The sequence below is a fragment of the Morone saxatilis genome, unplaced genomic scaffold (genome assembly GCF_004916995.1).
Source record: "Morone saxatilis isolate NCDOM2014 unplaced genomic scaffold, NCSU_SB_2.0 Contig11, whole genome shotgun sequence".
In the NCBI taxonomy this organism is placed as follows: Eukaryota; Metazoa; Chordata; class Actinopteri; family Moronidae; genus Morone; species Morone saxatilis.
This window is the reverse complement of record NW_023339663.1, coordinates 3,232,273-3,251,948: the sequence shown is the minus strand read 5'-3', so window position 1 is coordinate 3,251,948 and position 19,676 is coordinate 3,232,273. Positions and strand designations below refer to the sequence as shown.

General features: G+C 41.1%; 1 protein-coding gene across 1 annotated transcript in view; it reads right to left on the bottom strand.

Annotated features, from left to right (window-relative positions):
• The window catches only part of LOC118343385 (C-myc promoter-binding protein-like), a gene marked incomplete in the record, with an annotated part of 59,871 nt that extends 43,598 nt beyond the window's left edge, over window positions 1–16,273 (bottom strand). The window contains 2 exon segments of the mRNA XM_035682182.1: window positions 2,935–3,181; window positions 7,922–16,273. Coding sequence (XP_035538075.1) covers window positions 2,935–3,181; window positions 7,922–8,232 — 558 coding nt within the window.
• Window positions 16,274–19,676: the final 3,403 nt, after the last annotated feature.

Below are 19,676 nucleotides of genomic sequence, written 5' to 3'. Positions count from 1 at the left end.
AGCATGTTGTCCTTTATGAATGACACGGGCAACTAAATGCATACAGGGCTTAGAGCTGCAGACCAGTTACTCCCTCTCAAAGTTGAAATTATTACCTCATTTGATGAAATCATATAAAAGGCAGCTCAATGTTTTTAAAGCGCCATTCAAGTGGTTTTGCATGTTTTAGCCCATTATGATCACCAATGACTCTCACAATGCTGCTATAATGATGCATGTGGAGCAGCAGACTAAAAATTATAACCAGAAGAAGCTAGGTAAAGTTACTCTTTTCAACTACAAATTTGGAATATTTTACATTAGTGGTGGATGGATGGAAAAAAAGTCATATCACGATCCATTTAAGCTCAATCATGATCCACGATCTAAACTGCAATATTTCTTTTTTTTTTAATTCTGAACGGTCCTGTAGACTATAGCCAGCCATCTTCTACATGGACCATTAAAACACAATATTGCATTACAGATATTGCACAGGCTTCAAAGTGGTGATTAAAACCTGAGTTTAAATCATTTAATTTGAAGCCAAAAGATAAAGTAATCATAAGATCACACTTTAAGTACTCCATCAACTCCATAAATTACAATATGTCACCCAAGGAGGAGTCACGAGGAGTAATTTGTCCAGTCTGCATCCCTCTATTGGTTTGGTCACATAATGTGGATCTGCTAGACAATGAAGTTATGTGAAGAATAGAAGATCAAAGACATTAAATACCACAGTTTTTATGATTCACCTGAAAATAATATTGCAGAGGGCTTCGATCACAATCTACAACCCCTACTTTATATTACAGAAAACCATTAGAGGCCTGAAACCTGCTTCAGAAACAGAAGGTACTTTGTCACTGTTAACTTTTTATTTTTGTCCCAGTGATGCTATTACTGTGTAACACAGTCACAAGCACAGCCCGATTTAAAAACCCTCCTTTATGGTGCATTAAGGATGCGCCGACATACGAGATTAGAGTGAGCTGCTGAACACAAAAAACCTTTTAAATCCAGCAAACAACCATACATTTACAAAGTATGTGTTTGTTTATCCGTCACTATTTGTGTGTGAGTGTGTGTGGGAGTGAATGGGTGAATTAGAGGTACATTGTAAAGCCTTTTTGTCCGCTGAGGCAGAAAAGTACCATGTAACTGAATTCTATTATCATTCATCATTTGGCCTTAATTAAAATGTCCCAATCAAGCCAGACAGTGTTTAATTATCAATAAACTGGAAAGTCCAGTACAAAGATGTTATTACCCCTCTAACAGTTTAGGAAGCCAGAAGCTACAAACTACACTCAGGCATCTAATAACCAAACCATTAGCAGAGAGAAAAGATTCATCTGATAAACACATCTTGTTTGGGATAATTAGTCACTGTGTGGGGAAGATGGTGTATGGCAACTAAAAATTGTAATAAATCTTTAAATCTGGACATGAAGTACGCACCCGGAGCTGTGCGGAAATATAAAAAAAATTATCTTCACAGCGCCTACATTAGTCAGATTGAAAAATGAGTGTAACTAAATCCCAATTCTATTGTAGGAGCCTCAATTTCTCCTCTATGCACCACAAGTCTCTGTAGAATTATATACACTCCCTGGCACACTTACTCTGCATGAAGAGATTTTTACGACACACGTGCAGTCACACACACACACATGCACATAGTTTCTCAGTGGGGGTAGCCTGTTCTACAGTATGAAATGCCAAATGTAGACCAAGCTGACACAGCAAGGACTTTTACAGTATCCTACAGAGTGTGTGTGTGTGTGTGTGTGTGTGTGTATGTGTGGCCGGGTGGGTGGAAGAGAAAGACAGAGAGATATAAACAGAATATGACAGGAGAGTGGATAGGGAGAGATATTTGTCTACAGCATGAATACTGTGTGAGGAGGAAACCAAACAGAGGAGCAGAGGCCATGAACCTCGAGGGACTCTGCTTCCCTCTTCGAAAAGAAACAAAACTGGATTGGTATAAACACACACAACATTAATAAACTTCCTGAGGTAATGTAGGAGTGTTTTACACAATTTTCCATAATTAGATGCACTACCAAGCTCCAGTGACTCACCTAGGGGCTGAAATCTCTTTCCTAACTACTGAAAAAACGCAATTAACTCGAAAAAGAGAATAAACAGGTAAGATTCAGTCTATTTCTCATTTTCTGTCCGCCACAATATGTTCCAGCACAAATACAAAGAGAAGCTCTACTTAGCTCTAGGCTGACATTTTTTGCCAACACAGTCATTTGAAATTAAACTGCTGAACTCTACCTGAAAGAGAGTATGGGAGCTAAATATGTCGGTGTTTGTCAGGCTGACTCATAGTCATTGCAGCTCAATGTCATCTTGCATTGCTGAGTGCATTACCGGAGCTCAAATCACCAATTTAAAACATGTGGAGAAGGTTTGGAGGAAAGTGAGTTGAGGATTCAAGACTCAAAACATCCTGACATTTTGAATTTCAGACAAGGCTCTGACAAAATGAGCACTAAAGTCTGCTGAACTCATAATATCCTGCAGTAACTTTAATAAAAAAAACACACCCACCCTCATATATTAATACCTTTTTATGACATTCATGAAGAATTTGATACAGCTTTGGGGTGCCCACTTACCCTCAACCTACACCCTCTACCTCAGGTTACCCTTTATCTTACTTTTCAAGAATTCCCAATAACAACTAAACCAGAAGAAGGATGAGCAAAAGTTTGGCGTATGTAAACACAAATATAGTTAATGCAGGTGTCTACAGTGCACTTTCATGTCTCAACCCTGTTTCTCTCGCTGTGGAAATTGCTCTCTTCAACTCTTCTGCAATAGATTCCTCCCTGCATGATTGTTGAATGCTTTTGCAAAAGGGTGCCGGAAAGAAGAATCACCTCACCAACAAAATGTTCAAAGTACAAGATTTCTGTACACCAGCGTCTTTCTCACCATGCTGCTGTTGACATTCTTCTCCACCTTGCAGAAGGTGTGCGGGGGCGCCTCTCCTTTGCTCGGGATGATGATGCAGATGTCGGTGACAGCCAGGGCGGTGTGCGGCTGGCTCTCGGGCGCCCGGCGGTACGTGACGTAGATGCGCTGGGAGGAATTGCCGCTGATGTTGGCAGGGCGACCGGAGGGTGTGGTCTGGATGAGGTGGCAGCCCTGCTTCAGTCGCTCCTTCCACTCATACAGCACGCTGCGGGGGGAGGCACAACACAGGCAGTCAGCCAAACAAAACTCCACATCGATGTATAGTTATTAGTGTGATTACCGTGTAAAATTAATCAACACAATATGCCGTCATGATCTCATTGGGCCAATTAGGTGGAGCTCCCAATTTAAGTTTAACATTGGGCATTTGTCCCAGTTTTCAGTGGGTGACAGAATGGAGCTGATTAAGCTTAATGTCTGCTTTGCACCTCATAACCAGCAAAGTAGAATTGATGCGATTCATAAAAAAAAATGAGCAGAAGATCTATCGGCTTATAAAGTGGCAGTTAGTGTACAAATGTCTCCTCAACTTCAAGCTGAGGGCCACTTTTAAAGCCACACTCAAATGAGTCATTACCTCAACATATGAGGTAAAAAGCTGGATGCCATCGAGGTTGTGTTCAGTTGTTGTTCCCAAAAAACTGCAGATTCTCCTGCCTCACTTACAGTAAATCATCAGTATGGTAGCATTTTAGTTTCTCATAATAATGATACCAGCTGGTAAAAGACTGAAAAAATGCCAAATGCCATTTTCCATGTCAGGTAACAAAAACATCTCACTTAAACAGACATCATAGGACTCTAATGTAACCGAGTAAGGAGCTCCAGCGGCATTCAAACCCAAAATTACAAACAGTTCTGCTTGTGGTGGAGTAATCACTGAGTAAAAAATTTATTCATTTTCTTTTGTATGTGGGCTTTCTGCTGTGGAAAGCAAGTGATGATCATAAAGTCGGGTGGGTGCATACTGTATGATGCTGTATTTAGAAGCAGCATATCCACTCATTACTTACTGTCCCCTTCTTATCTATGGACCATGCCTTAAACTAGAGCATGCTTTGACCTAATTTTACATATTGTACATTTGGTATTATTGTGCAAAAGTATTTTAGAATAATTCCCACTCCTATTTGATAACATTTGAACAAGCTTCTGTCAGAACCTCGTTCTCCTTTCCTGTACTTAGATATGCTATGTGATCTGCTAGGCTTGTCTTGCGAGGCAGCTTGACTCACAAGATCACAAAATCCTGCTAGAATCCATCTTGCCAGGTTTCAAGCTATGAGCTTGTGTCCCAACACTGTGGTTACCGACCAACCAGCTGCCTGTGAGGAACTACTGGCAGCTACAGTGTGAGCTATTGTTTAACGCTAAGTGTGTGTGAGGTTGTGTGGAGAAGTGAATGCTCGAAAACAACAATGGTGGCCCCTAGAGAGGTTAGCGTAGAAGTTACTAGCATCAGTAATGTCAGCATTTCTTCATTAGAAGAAGCAGTGAAGGCTTTTCTCCATGGAAAATGTGTTTTCTCTTCTCCCAACTGGCTTCAGTAAGAGTTTGAAAATGTTATACGGTTGGATGATCTGACTGGTTGAAGGTCACTAGTGATAGATGGTGACAGACGGTAGATAAAAGAGGTTTTCTCCAGACACCTGCAGAGTATTTTTTTTTTAGGACCGACTCTTTTCTAAACAGTTTCCACTGTTACTGAACTAGCTAACTAACGACTAAAAAATTATTTTAAAAAATGATGTAGCTAGTAAGATAAGAGATGGATATATGTCACTTATTATCTTTTAACCTTATTTGGTTGTATTTTCAACATCGACGAGCTTAGCATAAAGCATATCTAAGTACAGGAAAGGAAACAGTTGACTGAGGCTTGCTCAACTCTTATTGGAGCACAGAGCGAAAAGAGGCGGGGCTTAGGAAGGGTCAATAGAGATTATTGTGGAGTTTTTATATAAAAATTAAGTTTTTGCCTATTTTTGTGAGAATCCTAATAGTAATAGTTTACAACCAACTTTTAATGATAACAAGCAAACATAATGATTTTGTGTATCTGACAGTCCTAACACAGTACAGCATGTAGGCTTATGTACTGTACACAATCAGTCTAAACATATTAACCCAATACAGCTTTACAATTAGGCACAAGAGGACACTCACACAAACCACTTAGAGGATGAGTACTCAGAGGTACGTAACAGTAGCATTAATTTTAAACATCCCTCTTTGTGCTTCCATTATGCACTTATCCTCCATTACTGCTTCAAGTGGAACTCAACAGGCATTTTAAGGCACTATCTGAAAGCTGAAAAGAGAACAAAATTGAAAGTGGTCAGCTGTGGGATTTTTTTATTCTCGTTTATTTATCATTTCAGTATTCACTGCTGTGGTGATTCTGCTCTGCTTGCAACAGGCCTTCACACTCTGTGCACATTTTTTTCTGCTGTTATATCAGACACTACAGTTCCCCTCATCAGACCAGTGCAGTTGACATTCATCCTTTATTGACAGAGCCACCAATTCTGTATAATTTTAAACGGGCCTTTGTGTTTGCTAAATGAGACCTCAATTGCCTCTCCAAACTTCAAGTTTAGTGCAGGATTTTTGTAAAGGAGCTTAACTTTATTTTAGGTGAGGTGATAAACCATTAATTCTATTGGCAGATATGGAATATAATATGCATAACAATGTTTTCATTAGTGTATAATCACCTGAATCATCTTATGTTTTTATAACCTTAGAATAATCCTTTTATATCTACAGACGCTGCAAGTCGCCTTCAATGGAGTCCACCATGTTGAACCGCCATGTAGGGCTGCAGTTTCTGCTTCGTGCTTGGAAAGGGACGGTACAACGATGTATCTACACTGCTAATTGCCACTAAATCCTACACACAAAATGTCTGAAATAAAGCATGAATATTCAGGGAAAAAGAGCAGAGGTGCTTTTTCACACAGAAAATGTCATATATTTATTGAGCGTGTCTTCTGTTTGGGCCATCAGCTACTAAACTAAAGTGATCGGTCAGTGTTTGGGTTGATAATAGCCTCTGCTTAACAAATTTCCTTGAGGTGCCAGTGCTCATCAATTACCTTTCTAGTCCTCAGTATTGAAACCAAATTGATATTAATATGTCCGCTGGTCACAGATAAAACTAATTATACCCTCTGCATAAGTAAAACTGCACATAAATAATGGCTACACCTGCAAGCGTGCACACACACACACACACACACACACACTTCCCATTAGTCCCAACAATGTCTGGGAAGTGCAGCCCCTCTGAGCTATCAGCACACAAAGCTGCTGATACTGTCTGAGCAGAGCCTCTGTGTCAGTGCCCGATAAGCACTGCACTCTGTAGTGTCAGAGGCCAGTATGAGCCTCCTTAGCATTGTCACCACCTGCCTGTGTCAGCCAGAGGTGTGAGAGCACTAAACAAACAGTATTGACTTCCCCCAGTTCAAAGGATGTTGCTGAGGAGGACACCTGTAACTGCGGTGCTTCGCGCTACTCCACTTTTTGTTGTGAAATCACAATGGGGGAACGGCTGCAAGGCATACAGAAAGAGGCTGCTATGGAAAACTGCTGCACAGGAGGACGTTTTTAGGCAGAGCACTTTCCAACATCAGAGCACTTCAGCTTCTTTAAACAGACATGATATGGACTGTACTTTTTAAAATAGGGACTGTACTCCTCACTCACAATAGCAAGGAACAGCGGGGCAGATTTTAATGGTAACTAGAAAGCTGAAAGTTACAGAAATAACTGCACCCACAACGTTTGCTGACAGTAGCAGCTAATCATTACCAGGAATGAGACAAAGAATAAATACAGTGACATGCTGCAATGCATAAAGAACATTGCCGTGTGAGTTGGATAGATCAGACTGTGCACTTCATCACAGTGAGTCATTATTATAGATGTCTGGAAAACTCACACTCGTAACTTTAAAGCAAAAAAAGGTGAATCCGTTTCTATTATCCGCCCTTTGGATAATATATTCTACAGTAGTTGAAGCAGAAGCAGGTGCTGCAACATCAAAGTTCATCACACCTTCTGTTTCAGTATACCACACAACCACTCCGGCTTTTTGTAGAGGTGCCTTTACTGTGAAACCATCATCATTATCAGTAAAATAAGCTGGCTCAGCCTGTGACTGACTGTAGAGATAAAGGATGTTATTAGGATATATGGACTAACAGTCTAGACTTGGTCACAATACCAATGCAGACTCTTTTCTGCAGAGGAGCCTGTCCATAACTGGTTTTACAGTGTGACTGCGGAGATGCAGAGATGTGTCATCCGTTACATTTGGTTTTACAGTTGGTTGGATATCATTTATTCTTTACAATTGGGCAACATAGCTCTAGGCTGAAGCAATAAGAGTTATAACTGAGCAAGGCCGCTGACCAGTGGCATTGCTCAGTCTTTACTTTGCAATAAAAAGTTTTTATAGTCCTTTTAAAATGATAATTTCTTTTTTTTTTACTAGCAGCATGGCTCAAGGATGGCACATTTCAGTCCACCAGACTGAAACCTCCCCTGACTTTTAATTCAGCACCGCCATGATGTTGACATCTGTGTTTTTGGATTAACAGTAGGTCAAAATCTGAATTTGTTGATTTAAATAGGGTTTATGGTTTACTAATTACCCTCAAAACAAACCACATTCCCATCGGACGCTGTTATTTGTGCTTAATTAGCAATTGTTAGCATGTTAACATGCTAAACCAAGATGGTGAACAACATCAGCATACAGCAGGCTCATTGTGAGCATGTTAACACACTGAATTCAGCATCTGTGTCTAAATACTGCCTCACAGAGCTGCTCACATGGCTGTAGATTCTTTTTAATACTCACAATGTTTTGTGTTGCGTTGTTTTTAACACAGCAAAATACATCAACTACAAAGATCAACTCTCGTTTGGAACTTACCCAAGGTCAGTGAGAGGCGGTTTGTCACGACCCCGCCTGTAGCACAGGAAGATCTGGGGCGCCATGAGGCCGCCATTGTTAAGATCAGCTGAATGGCCGCTTGGTGTTTCCTCTATGCATGTAAACCCTGGCGGCACCTCCTCGCCCATCGAGCGGATCACCACCGCCACATCGGTGATGGGCGCCTTGGGCTTGGCCGTCTTGTGGCAGACATCATCAAAGTGGATCTCCTGGTCCAACGGCTTGGACGGGTCCGTCAGACCGGCCACCACAAAGTAGTCGGCTACACGAGGGCCTTTGTCCTCCATCATCTCCCATCCCCGCCAACTGCCTGCACGGTTACAAAGGGGAAGGGAGTTAGACAGACATAGAGACAGAGAGGGAGACAGAGAGAGAGGGGAGATTGATTTTCGTCGTGGTAGCAGGTACAGACGGTTCTTGCGTCCTTGCTATGGCAGTGAAATAAAAAATCTGAGTCATAAATCTTACTGAGGAGAGGCCAGGAGAAGGGCAAATTAAAAAAAGAGGGTAAAAATGTGAGGAGGAGAGGGGCTACAATTAGGTAGCAGGTAGCCATTCACAGTTAAAGCCATTAGCTAAAGCTCTTTGACCAGATTGATTTTAGTTCACATGACCAGCTAAAGGTTCAGAGTCCTGGCTAAAGGACAAAACATTTGGCTCTGGAGAGAACAGAACATAGTTGGTATAGAGGGTTTTAAACATTTCTCTAATTCTAAAAACTGAAACAGCACAATTAAAGCCTGGCTTGCTACACAGACCTGAGTGTGCATTTTAAAAAGGGAGCAGTGAGGTGTTTCTTCACACTTGACATTCAATTACAGGCCGGTCCCACATAAAAACCCACTGATTAGAAGCCTTGTGATATCATGGAGCCCATTAAGCGGGGTGATAAACGCCAACAAACAGTAGTTTCCTTAATCTATCCTAAGAAGGGCATGTCCTGACTGCACATCATCATCTACACTTTATGAAGAAGCACAGACTGAAAGGTACACCGACATGGCCGAGTAAACAGGTTGGCACCACAGCAAACACCTGAGAGGTCACTTCCCAATGATAAAGTTACCTTCAATAATGTTGTTGAATGTTCTTTTTCCTACCAGGACATCATTACAAAACTTCACTACCACAATTATGTTCATATATTGTAGCAAATGCATGAGTTACAGCCGTGATCGTTTCAGTCAAGTAACGGTTCAATCTCCTAACAACGGGAGTGCACTTTCTGTTTCAGAAACACAGGGAGACTCAACAAACACTTTCACCACCCTCTGAGGACAGCCAGTGATTCCTGATGTTCTGTGTTACTTTGATCCAACTCTGCAGTCGACCACTGATTGTTTGCAGTGTCATGATCACAGTGCCATTTCAAGAAAACAAGAGGAGTTTAAGACCACTGAGGTCAGAGTCTGAGACAAAACTCCTAAAACAATCGGGGCCAAAGACACAACTGAGAGCAAAATTAATGGTGTGAGGAGAGACTAAGACATATGTACAAAGAGCAGCTGCTGGAAGCTTTGCCAAAAATGTTGAAATTGTGTTGCTTGCTTCATTTAAAAGGCACTTTTTGCCACCTTGATTTGATTTTAGGAGGATGAAATGGCAAACACATTTGCATCACATACTTATTAACCCCTTAATAACAACTATATTTTGTATGTTAAGGAAAAAGGCCCACAGGTGTTTCTCTAGTTAGAGGTAGAAACCCAAAATCTGATTTCATATATTTATCATGCATTAATTGGTAGACAAAGTTGCATCACAACTTTAACTTTGGTTTGACATTTTAAATATCAGATCTACACTTGATTATCGAAATTGAAGTTCTTATGAATGCAACGGCACTAAGCATTGGATGTAACAACGTGTAGCCACTCATTAAGGGTTACTCATTTGATCCTATATGAATACTGAAATAAAATGTCCCTATGGTCTTATATAATTCCACTGTGGGCTGTGTGGGGTTTTTTTTTTCTGAACACTACATACAATACTCTATTGTATGTCACAGAAATAGAGTAACACCAGACTTTTGTAGCTGTTTCGGACCGTGTGTTCTTACTGATCAAACTCTGTGAATACAAAGATGAAAAATACATCAAGACAACCTGCAGTGACACACAAGGATACATATATTTGATAAGAAATGGTTCTCCTTCTCACTGTAGACATTTCTTTACCCAATTATTCTTCAGTCGACAATATTGCCTTGAGCCCTCACTCTTATGTGACAGTATGTGGATAAAGAGAGGTTACATAATGTTCTTCTTACCTCTGCTTGACAACACAGATCTACATTCTGCATAAAAGTCTTACAGAAGGCTAAATTGCTGAAGAACAAAATACTGTTTAGTTTTACAGTGGACTTTTTTTCCTTTGGCAGCGTCTGTCTGGGTGTGGTGTAAAGTCTTAGTCTGCCTCAGTGACCAGATTCATCACTCAACCTCTTGACACTCGAGCCTCCGGGACACGAGTTTGTCTCTGTGGGTTCAAATGAAGCTTTACTCCTGCCGGTACTCTCGTTCCTCTCCTGGTCAGCCAAGCAAATCTACAGGAACACATTGGGCTCATGACAACTGAAATCAGGAGCTATGAGAACTGTGTACCTGCATAGCAAGTACATAGATAAGAAACAGGATGCTATTCAAACAGGTCTCTCATATAAAACATAACTTTGTACAGATGGCAAACCGAGGATGGGAAAGCTGTGTTATTTCTTTAAAAACATTCCCAAGTTGCTGCACACAATCAGGGACAATTTCTCAGCCAGATAGCCATTTCATTGCAAGCAGATTTTGTAACATAAAAGTTACTCTGAATAATTCAACTAGACAAGGTCTGTGATTCCAAGCATATGCAGTAAGAGGGTGTGGGAAAAGGAGGTTCAATTAGCAGGGTGTGTTAGTAGTGCAAGTACGTTGGCTCAGAAGAAAGGTAAAAACGCTGCCAACTCCAGTCTGTGTGATGCTATGCTAACAAGACCTCAGCTGCCATTGCAAATACGTAAACCGCTGTTAGTACATCCTTTTATTCCCCTCACCATCAGAGACGATCACAAGTCACGAAAAGAGATCAAAGTGACAAACTCTTCCTCTACTCTGACCTCTACCAGTGAATCTCCTCCATCTGGACATCATCAGTTTCAGTCTTTGATCAGCAGCGGTGCTGAAAACATTTTAGGTGAAAGTGTCCTTTTCACACATGTTGCCGTACAAACTGTCGAGAAGCACAAACATAAAAGCAGCCACTCCATTTTCGATATAAGACCAAGCAGGCTGAATCCTGTCATCCAGGCTGCAGCAGCAGATGGAACAGAATCCCATTTGTTTCTGTATTTTCTTCATTAACAGGTTCAGGTTATTTTCAGTCTGTGATTCTGTCTACAGTTAGATTCTTTTAGACACAACATTTGGCGGAGAGAGAGAGGTTTGTTTACGTAAATCTAACTAAAGCTGTTTATTGCTATAATGAAATGATCTTTGCAGGGTCATTGAGCCAAGCTTATGTCCAAATAAAGAGCGATTTATGTTTCTGTCTCTGCTGATTACGTCCAGCTATTGACAGATGGTGAGAAAACGCTGGTTCACTGTGTTCTGGCTCTTGCACTCGGATTACAAATACATCTCACCTCATCACTTCTTCACTGTGGTGAAGCTGATGAGAAGACAAGTCACAGCGAGCTAATTTTCTGTGCAAAGTGATGCCTGGTCAGCCCTGATAAGGCAGAAGGAACAGAGGTGAGTTAGGTGGACCTAGGAGCTCTAAGGGCCGAACATCTGCACAGCATCATGAGTCCGGGACCACAGTGTGTGTTCAGCTTCCTGTCCAACACACAGCGCAGACTCATAAATGTTCATGGGACACTCGCATTACAACACATTGGTGAAACACCCAGAGGACAGGATGTGCTCACTTATCTTTCAGAAATACTAAATAAAACACAATAAAAAATTCATAATTTCAAAACAAAAACAGGTCCACTGCAGCGACGGTGCAAGTGAAAACTCAGCCGGTGTAAATAGCTTCACGAATACAGATTGTCTTATAATAACCCTTCCCTTCTTTTGGTGGAGTGACAGAACAGCTGAGGCACACAGAAAACAACAGCAAAAGTAAAATAGAAAAAGATATGTGTGGGAAGCTCGCAGTGATGGGACAAACACACACATTCCTATTGCACCTTATCACGTGCTCCCAACACTCTCTGCCATTAAAAGCCTGCATGTGAGCGTGTGTGTGAAAAGGCTGACAGGCTGACAGACAGTCTGAAAGAGAGTGAGACATTGATGAAGTTCTGTGTGTGCAAGCACAAGGTCCTGGGGTCACATTCTTGTATTTCACAGGCACGATGAAAGGCAGGAGATAGCATGGCATGTGTGGTTTTGTCAAGTGCAGAACAACCACTTAAAACTTAAAGCCAATCCTAGTTCTGTTCTTCATTTAAAACCTATGCAAAGCATATGTAGTCCATATGATATATTAATGAAAGGAGGGGTGGAATTACCCAGGGTGTCGGCCAGTACAGCGGCTATCTCGTTTCTTGCAAATGACTGCTGCTTTATTGACCCAGAGGGATTTTGCATGAGACTCAACCTGACGGAAAACATGGGTATTGTTTCATGGAGCACACCGCGAGTACAGTTAACTCCTCACTTGGTACATAACTATAACAAAAAATATTGACCTAATTTATTGCTGTCCAATGGACGCAAAGCAGCGGAGAGCTCTGCAGTGTCACTCCCCCGTCAGAGAGACTACACGGCCACATGACGGGCCAAAGAATGACACTCATCCATGCCATGCTGTCAGCCTGCTAAAAATACAATGCAAACCAAAGCAGAAGCACCGTGGCACACGTTACATAACGATTACATATATATAGTGTATTATACTGCATAAGAGGGACTCCCACTGAAATCAAACTGCCTCTATTGTCTTCGACCTGCTCTCTCTGCCTGCCCTACATTTCAAGAACAGAATAAATCTACATTGCTGAGTTCAGGATGGAGACACAGGTGACAGAATGAGAAATTAATTCCAGATTTTACAGTTCCTATTTTTACTAAGCCGTCATCAGTCAGTCTTCTTGTTAAAAGGTAACTGCGAGGATTTATGGGTTACACAACAAAAACAGATCCATTGAGAGACATTCGTAGCTGCATTTACATGATGATGCGAGATGTTCAGTCCGTGCAGAAACAGTTACCTTAGAGATTAACACATTTTCCCCAGACAGCCTTGAATTGTGCTGAGGAGGCATAACAGTGTACAACGCCCATCTATTACATCTGTAGTTTATTGATTTTCATGCACAGATCATCACTGGATTCCTTCCAGTCTAAAAGACGCAGAGCTGTGACTCACAACGTGCCTAACACATAAGAATAAAAATCTGCTCCACAGCTTAAGTGGTCTAATCCAAATATCTTAATTTGCTGGCTGTCCTACTTCTCCCCTGGCAGGCTGACCTGGGAGCTCGACTGGGTCTTGAGGTAAACGCCCAGAGAGCAGTCACAACTGATTTTTCCCAGCATAAAAAGCTGTGAACATTTAAAGAGAGGATGTGCTCAGGCGGGCAAACCTCTTTAAAAATGTCACTGGAGCCCTTTGCAGTGGTCCTGAAGCACTGCAGATAATATTTATGTGTTGGTGAATCATTTAGGACATGGGCTCATTCAACACAAATGCCTTAAGACACGGTTTTCCCCAAGACTTTGCAAACTATTTGTCTTTGTAAGGCTGGAATCAGCATGCGACTGCAGTGTACCTTAAATGATGTGGTTAACTTGCATTAAAGGTACTTTACGACATGACACAGCTGGATGCACAGATTATCTGGGCTCTGCCAGATTCTTTACAGTAATCACACAGCGCAGAGAGCGGTGTGCGAGCCAGAGAAACAGGAGAAGCAGAGCTGGTGGAAAAGCACCACAGGCCCAGAAACTTTAAACTCGGTCCCACATGAAGGGCCTGGTGCCAGAGCTGTAGACAAAGCTTCCCAGCCCAAACTCACTGACTTATAACCGCAGCAGGAGCTCAGGGAGGAGTTCGATAAGATGTCCAGACCCAACAGGCCTTCAGTCGCTTCCACAAGGTTTTCCTTTTTATTTTTTTTTTTTAAGCCAACGTGACAGGGGAACGATTTCCAGCTGTCTTGAGTTCACGAGAACCGGGGCCAATGAAACTCACCAAAGGGACTCTCGTTCAGGTCTCTAACGGTCCCGTCGCTGCTCTCGGCTCCAGCTGTATAGACATCCAGCACGGGGACGGCCACAGCAGGGCAGACACGTGGAGGAGGTGAAAAGGAATGTGCTCAAGAACATAAACAAAAGCCAGTAGGAAGCCTCACTAGCCAAGCATCTGCTTCTAGTTAGCCCAGAGGGGTGGGCGCTTGGCTCTTGTGCCTTTTAACAGCATCAGGTCATGTAACATTGTGGAGGAAAGATGACCTCTGTGAGAAATAGGTTTTTCCAAAGTTCTTACATGGAAAACTGTAATCTCTCAGTTTAATTAACACAACAACCAGCACTAAACGTGCACTTTAATTTCTCTTAGATGAAGTGAATGTGTGTGTGTGTATCAAGGGGACAGTATTCATAGGAGATAGTTAGGATGCATTAACCTTTGCCGACAGACATTGTACTTTTAATTATGTGACTATTTGCTGCTGTCAGTGTGTTTGTTTCCATTCTTAAGCAAAAGTGCTTATTTCATGGTCCGAAACAAATATCCCCTCAGGGACTAACAGAGTCAGTCTTATCTTACAACCATCCATCAGTTAGACAGCGTTCCATTTTCTAACAAGGTAACAATAAACAAACAGTGTTCCCCACAAATTATGTAGACCCCCTCCCTCGCAGTCACAAATATCCATCTTGTTTTGTGCCCCACCTTGGGCCAATCAGTGTTAGACATTAAAATGGGCTGACAGGTGTATCATTATTTTAGATTTCAGCAAAACCCAGTCAGAAATGCCAAGACGCTTGTTCTTATGTTTTGTCATAATGTAGTCAACTTGTTTTAAGATGCCATTACAAGACAGATGGATGAAGCAAAAAGAAGCAGCATATGAATTAGTTGGTGATTGATAGCCAGGTGCTAAAAAAACAAATAAGTCAAGAATTATCATATTTCAGGGCAAATTATTGTCCATTTAAATCCAGATTGCAGCGCACACATAATTGAGTTTGCCTTGCATCCTTTATGAATCCGTGCCAAAGGTCACAATACTTCCACGGGTTCACAGAGTTGACTGCAATGAGCCCACAGTAGGTGTAGATTAAAGGACTTATGTACCATATTCGTACAAAAAAAGTTGTAAAATACAGTGACAAAGAGTTTAAACAAGGTTGTGAGTGGCAGTCTCATGAGATCTCAGCAGAGATGTGATTTGATCAATTATGACAGATCCAGCATCAGTTTTCTGCAACACATCATCGATGATTGTTCCACAACCTTTCATTAATAATAGATAATAATAGCTGGTACAGCGATAAAGGGGGTAAATATAAATTCAATAATTATCTTACACCTGGCAACACTAACAGAACTGGACATTGTAATTTACAATCCATCTGATGAAATTAAAGAAGTTTTAAGCACTGGGCGTCAGGATATCGGAGCTGTAAATCACGAGAGGCATTTTCTTTCTGCTTGTAGGATGTCAGCAGACTGTTTAAATCCACATTAGGAGCATATCTGTAAACGTTTTTGGACTGATAACAGCAGCTCAAATACATTTCAGTAAGAGTTTGTGAAAGTTTTACTGAAAATTAAGGCAGAACTGATGCTGTGAGATGAAGTCAGTACTGATTATCAAATCATCATCTCAATGTGTGTTGACACTGACTACGTTTACAGCTACATAAAGATGAGAAAATGCCTTTGGGAAGCAAGTATATTAAACCACAGAAGCTTAAAATTTGATTTTTCTCTCATTAATTCCACCAAGACACCTCCTGAATGAACAAGGAAATGGGACTTTCTGCCTGTTACTGTAACACAAGCCCTCTGAAGTGTCTCAGCTTTGTAAAATGCACAACAAAACAAAACATACTTCCAAACAAGCACCAAGGTTACAACTCTCATTGACTTCATATTAAATCTTCAAAGTTAAGCACTTGTCAAAGCAGGAGGAGGATGCTCAGGGTCGGGCTCGGAGGTCTTATCCGTTAACACTTACTGCTTGCCTTTAAATGAGCATTGTACTAATGTAGCAGATCATATTGCTGTTAGAGAGGAAGATCAATGGGTAGAATGGAAATAACATTGTCAGGGTTAGCAATTTGTGCCCTGCAGGGACGAACCTATAACTAACATGAATATGCTAATGTCCCTGTGAGGTGCTTCAGTATAAAAGCATTGGTGAGAATACCAAGTGCCTTGAAAAACTTGTACAAGGTCTTGACCTGAAATTCAAAAGATGTTTTGAAATTTCGATTCAACTTTAGGGTGCTCTGCTTCTCCTGGTATGAGTGGAAGACTGCGAGGTGTTTTGTTACGGATAATTAAGCACAAAGCACGATGGATGGTGATGCAGCAGCGTGAACAGTGACAGACTTTACCTGCCAGCAACTGATCCCATTAACATCACTACCTGAATACATCTAGAAGAAGTAAAACGAAGCAAAAACAATAACAGTAACTTGCAATGAGCGAATAAGAGCAAATAAATGGTCCTGACAGATTCAGACAGTGGTGTGAAGACTCAACACTATGCTGCATGCAGCCACTTCAGTGAGGTTTTAGTCCAGTTGTATTTGGTGGTTTGAGCAGCGTTCAAAATGAAGGATGTCCCTTTGTCCTGGGAACAATGAAATAGCACCTGGGACACAGAGATACAGTGTCTGGGACAATTTTGGGACAGAAGAGAAATGTATTGTTATTATTATGTTTATGCATTATGGAATATGTGTCATTTTGATTGTTAGGTGTGCAAATTTGAAAAACTGTGAGGTGGCACCAGCATGAGCACAAATCAATCATAGAGAGAGTTGCCAGCTTTCTTGCTCGAAACAACTTTTTAGACCCGACTTTACTTCTTAAAGGGGAACTTGGCAACTTTTGTCATCGCACTGCTTTTGTCAACGAGCTCCCCCTACAGCTCTGGACGTGTATTCACCAACACATTGTAGAAAAAAAAACTCACTTGCGCACCCTCCTCCCCCTTTATCTACCGCTGATGAGTGTGCCTTTTTTCACCATTATACACTAACCATCCTATCCTGAGGGCCGGCGTGTCGCATTCTATGCTGGAATTGCGCGTAAGCGTTCGCGTTTCTCGCTCGTTCTCGTTTCTCCGCGACGTACTCCTATGTCCAAAGTTACCGGGAACGGTAGTCCCCAAAGTTCGAAGGTTGGTTTTCCGCCTGGGGTCGCCCTGAGGGGGGTGGGGGGGTCCACCATTTTCACCGAACACGGCCATGGTTGCACCAATCCAAATGATTCTCTTAAACGGGTTTATAACCCCCGAAACGCCAAGTTCCCCTTTTAATGGAGCTAGCAACAAATTCAGTAACGTATTAAGATGATCAAGGAAAAGGCAATAAGCAAATTTAAATGTATTATATTGTAATTCATTCCTATGCATGGTGCTCATTCCTATCCTCTGTGCCGTGCACAGGTAGTCAGTATGGTGTGTTTGAGCTTCTCTCTCACTCTTTCTCTCTGAATCTCTGGATTAAAGTGTTCCTATATCTTGTGAATATTAAAGACTTTGTTTGATCTTCTCCCTGCCTTGATAGATAGATTCGCTTCAAATATCCCTGTAGTTGGTTTGTGATTATTTGGCTAAATGTTTATAATGTTTATGTAAATTTCTAATCAGAAAGAGGTTTGCATTTATTGATCAAACAGTTTGATTAAAACAAGAAAAAGAAACTTTACCAGTAACTAAAAGAATAATGAAAATAGATTACAACCAAACACATTAGGTAAGTGATACAGGTTACTGAAACAACTATATTTATTATGTAGAATGAAAAAAGAACTTCAATCTGGAACAGTGGTTGATAAATCTGGGACAGCTGAAAGTAGAATTCGGGACAGTTGCGGGACAGTGAGGAGAAAAGTTAATTTCGAGCCCTGTGTTTGAGGCATTACATGCATTGTATGTACGCATTGTTGTAGGACGTTGATTCCTAATCGGTTTTCAGCGCTTGATATTCCACCTGCTGAATGCTCCTCTGCAGTCTGACTTCAGCAACAGAGGCTGTGATATCAGATGAAGCTGTTTGTTAAGCCTCCTGCTTTCACTCAAAAGACTCTGCACTCCATGTCAGTGACACTTATACTAACTTTGAGCCACCATTTCAGGATGAAAACTTATTGAAAATGTCATATTTCAGTATATAAAAGGTTAATATTGGCATCACAATTCCCAGGCTTCAGCCCTGTACAAGAGGTTACCATCCCGGTTATGTGTACAGTATTAGCAGAGGGAAGTGCTAATGCAGAGGCCTTTGGGAATTAATACCATGTCTCCAGGAAACCCGATCTCACCAACCTGCCTCCTCTCCCAGCCTGATCTTTTAATTCCCTAGTTGGCGTTGGCAGAAAACCGCTCTTAAGGCTGGTGTTTTGCCTTCAAGAGAGACAGAGTGATTTGTACAAACATACACATTTCATTTCCAGCGTGACCTCTTTTTATTTGCAGCTTGTTAACTTTAGAGGCTGGCAGTTTGTATTTAGTGACGTCTTTAGTCTCTCCTGATAAGCGCCTATTTCTGTCTGAATGATGAAAAGAAAAAGGAAGATGGTTGGGGAATAATCTTTTACCCTTGTGAACCCAGCAGACCACAGCAGCAGCAGCAGAATAATGTGAAGAATCAGACAATTACAGCCTTCACCAGTGGAGCCCTGACTGTGGAAAACCTACATCCAAGAGAGTTTCACTTAAATTTATTGAACTAGAAGTTTCCTCAAAGTGGAAGAGAGCGGAAAATCAGACTTTAATGTAATTTAGCCAGATATAATGTGTGTCTACTTCACTGCGTGTGAATGTGCTTCCATCAAAAACTGATAGAGATTTTGATCAATGTGGGTTTTATTATGATATTTTCATTGTCTGGCATTGGTTATTGGTTTAAAGATATATTTTTCTTATTCAGCAAGAGAGAATTTACTGAACTTGGCATTTGAAAAGTGGAGAGAAAAAGGAGTCTTTTTTTGGCTAAATAAACACCTCTAGGCTCCCAAATCCCCATTCAGCTTTTTCTAATTAAATATTCGCAATGATGTTTGTTTGGTTATTTACTGTAAATTGCTTCATAACTGTCATTGTAGTGTTTCAGTAAGTCATGCACTTGTATGTCCACACTGCTCTTTCTGCCAGTTTCCTCGCTTAGCTACTAGAGCTGCCACTAATGATTATTTTCATCATCGATTAATCTGTTGATCATTTCCTCGATTGATCTATTAATTGTTTGGTCCAGAAAATGTTGATGACTGTTTCTAAAAGCCCAAAGTAATGTCCTCAAATATCTTGTTTTGTCCGCAACCCAAAAGATATTCAGAGAACAGAAAATGTTCCAGTTTGAGAAGTTGAAATCAGAGAATGTCTTTCTCAAAACGATGAATGGATTATCAAAATAGTTGATTAATTTAATAGTTGACAACTAATCGACTAATTGTTGCAGCTCTATTAAGTAGTCAGTGCTTTCTTCTAAATGAGAAACTGTGGTACCCAGTCTGTCCAGCTCTCAAAAGGGTCAATCAATTATTAAAACTACTCCGA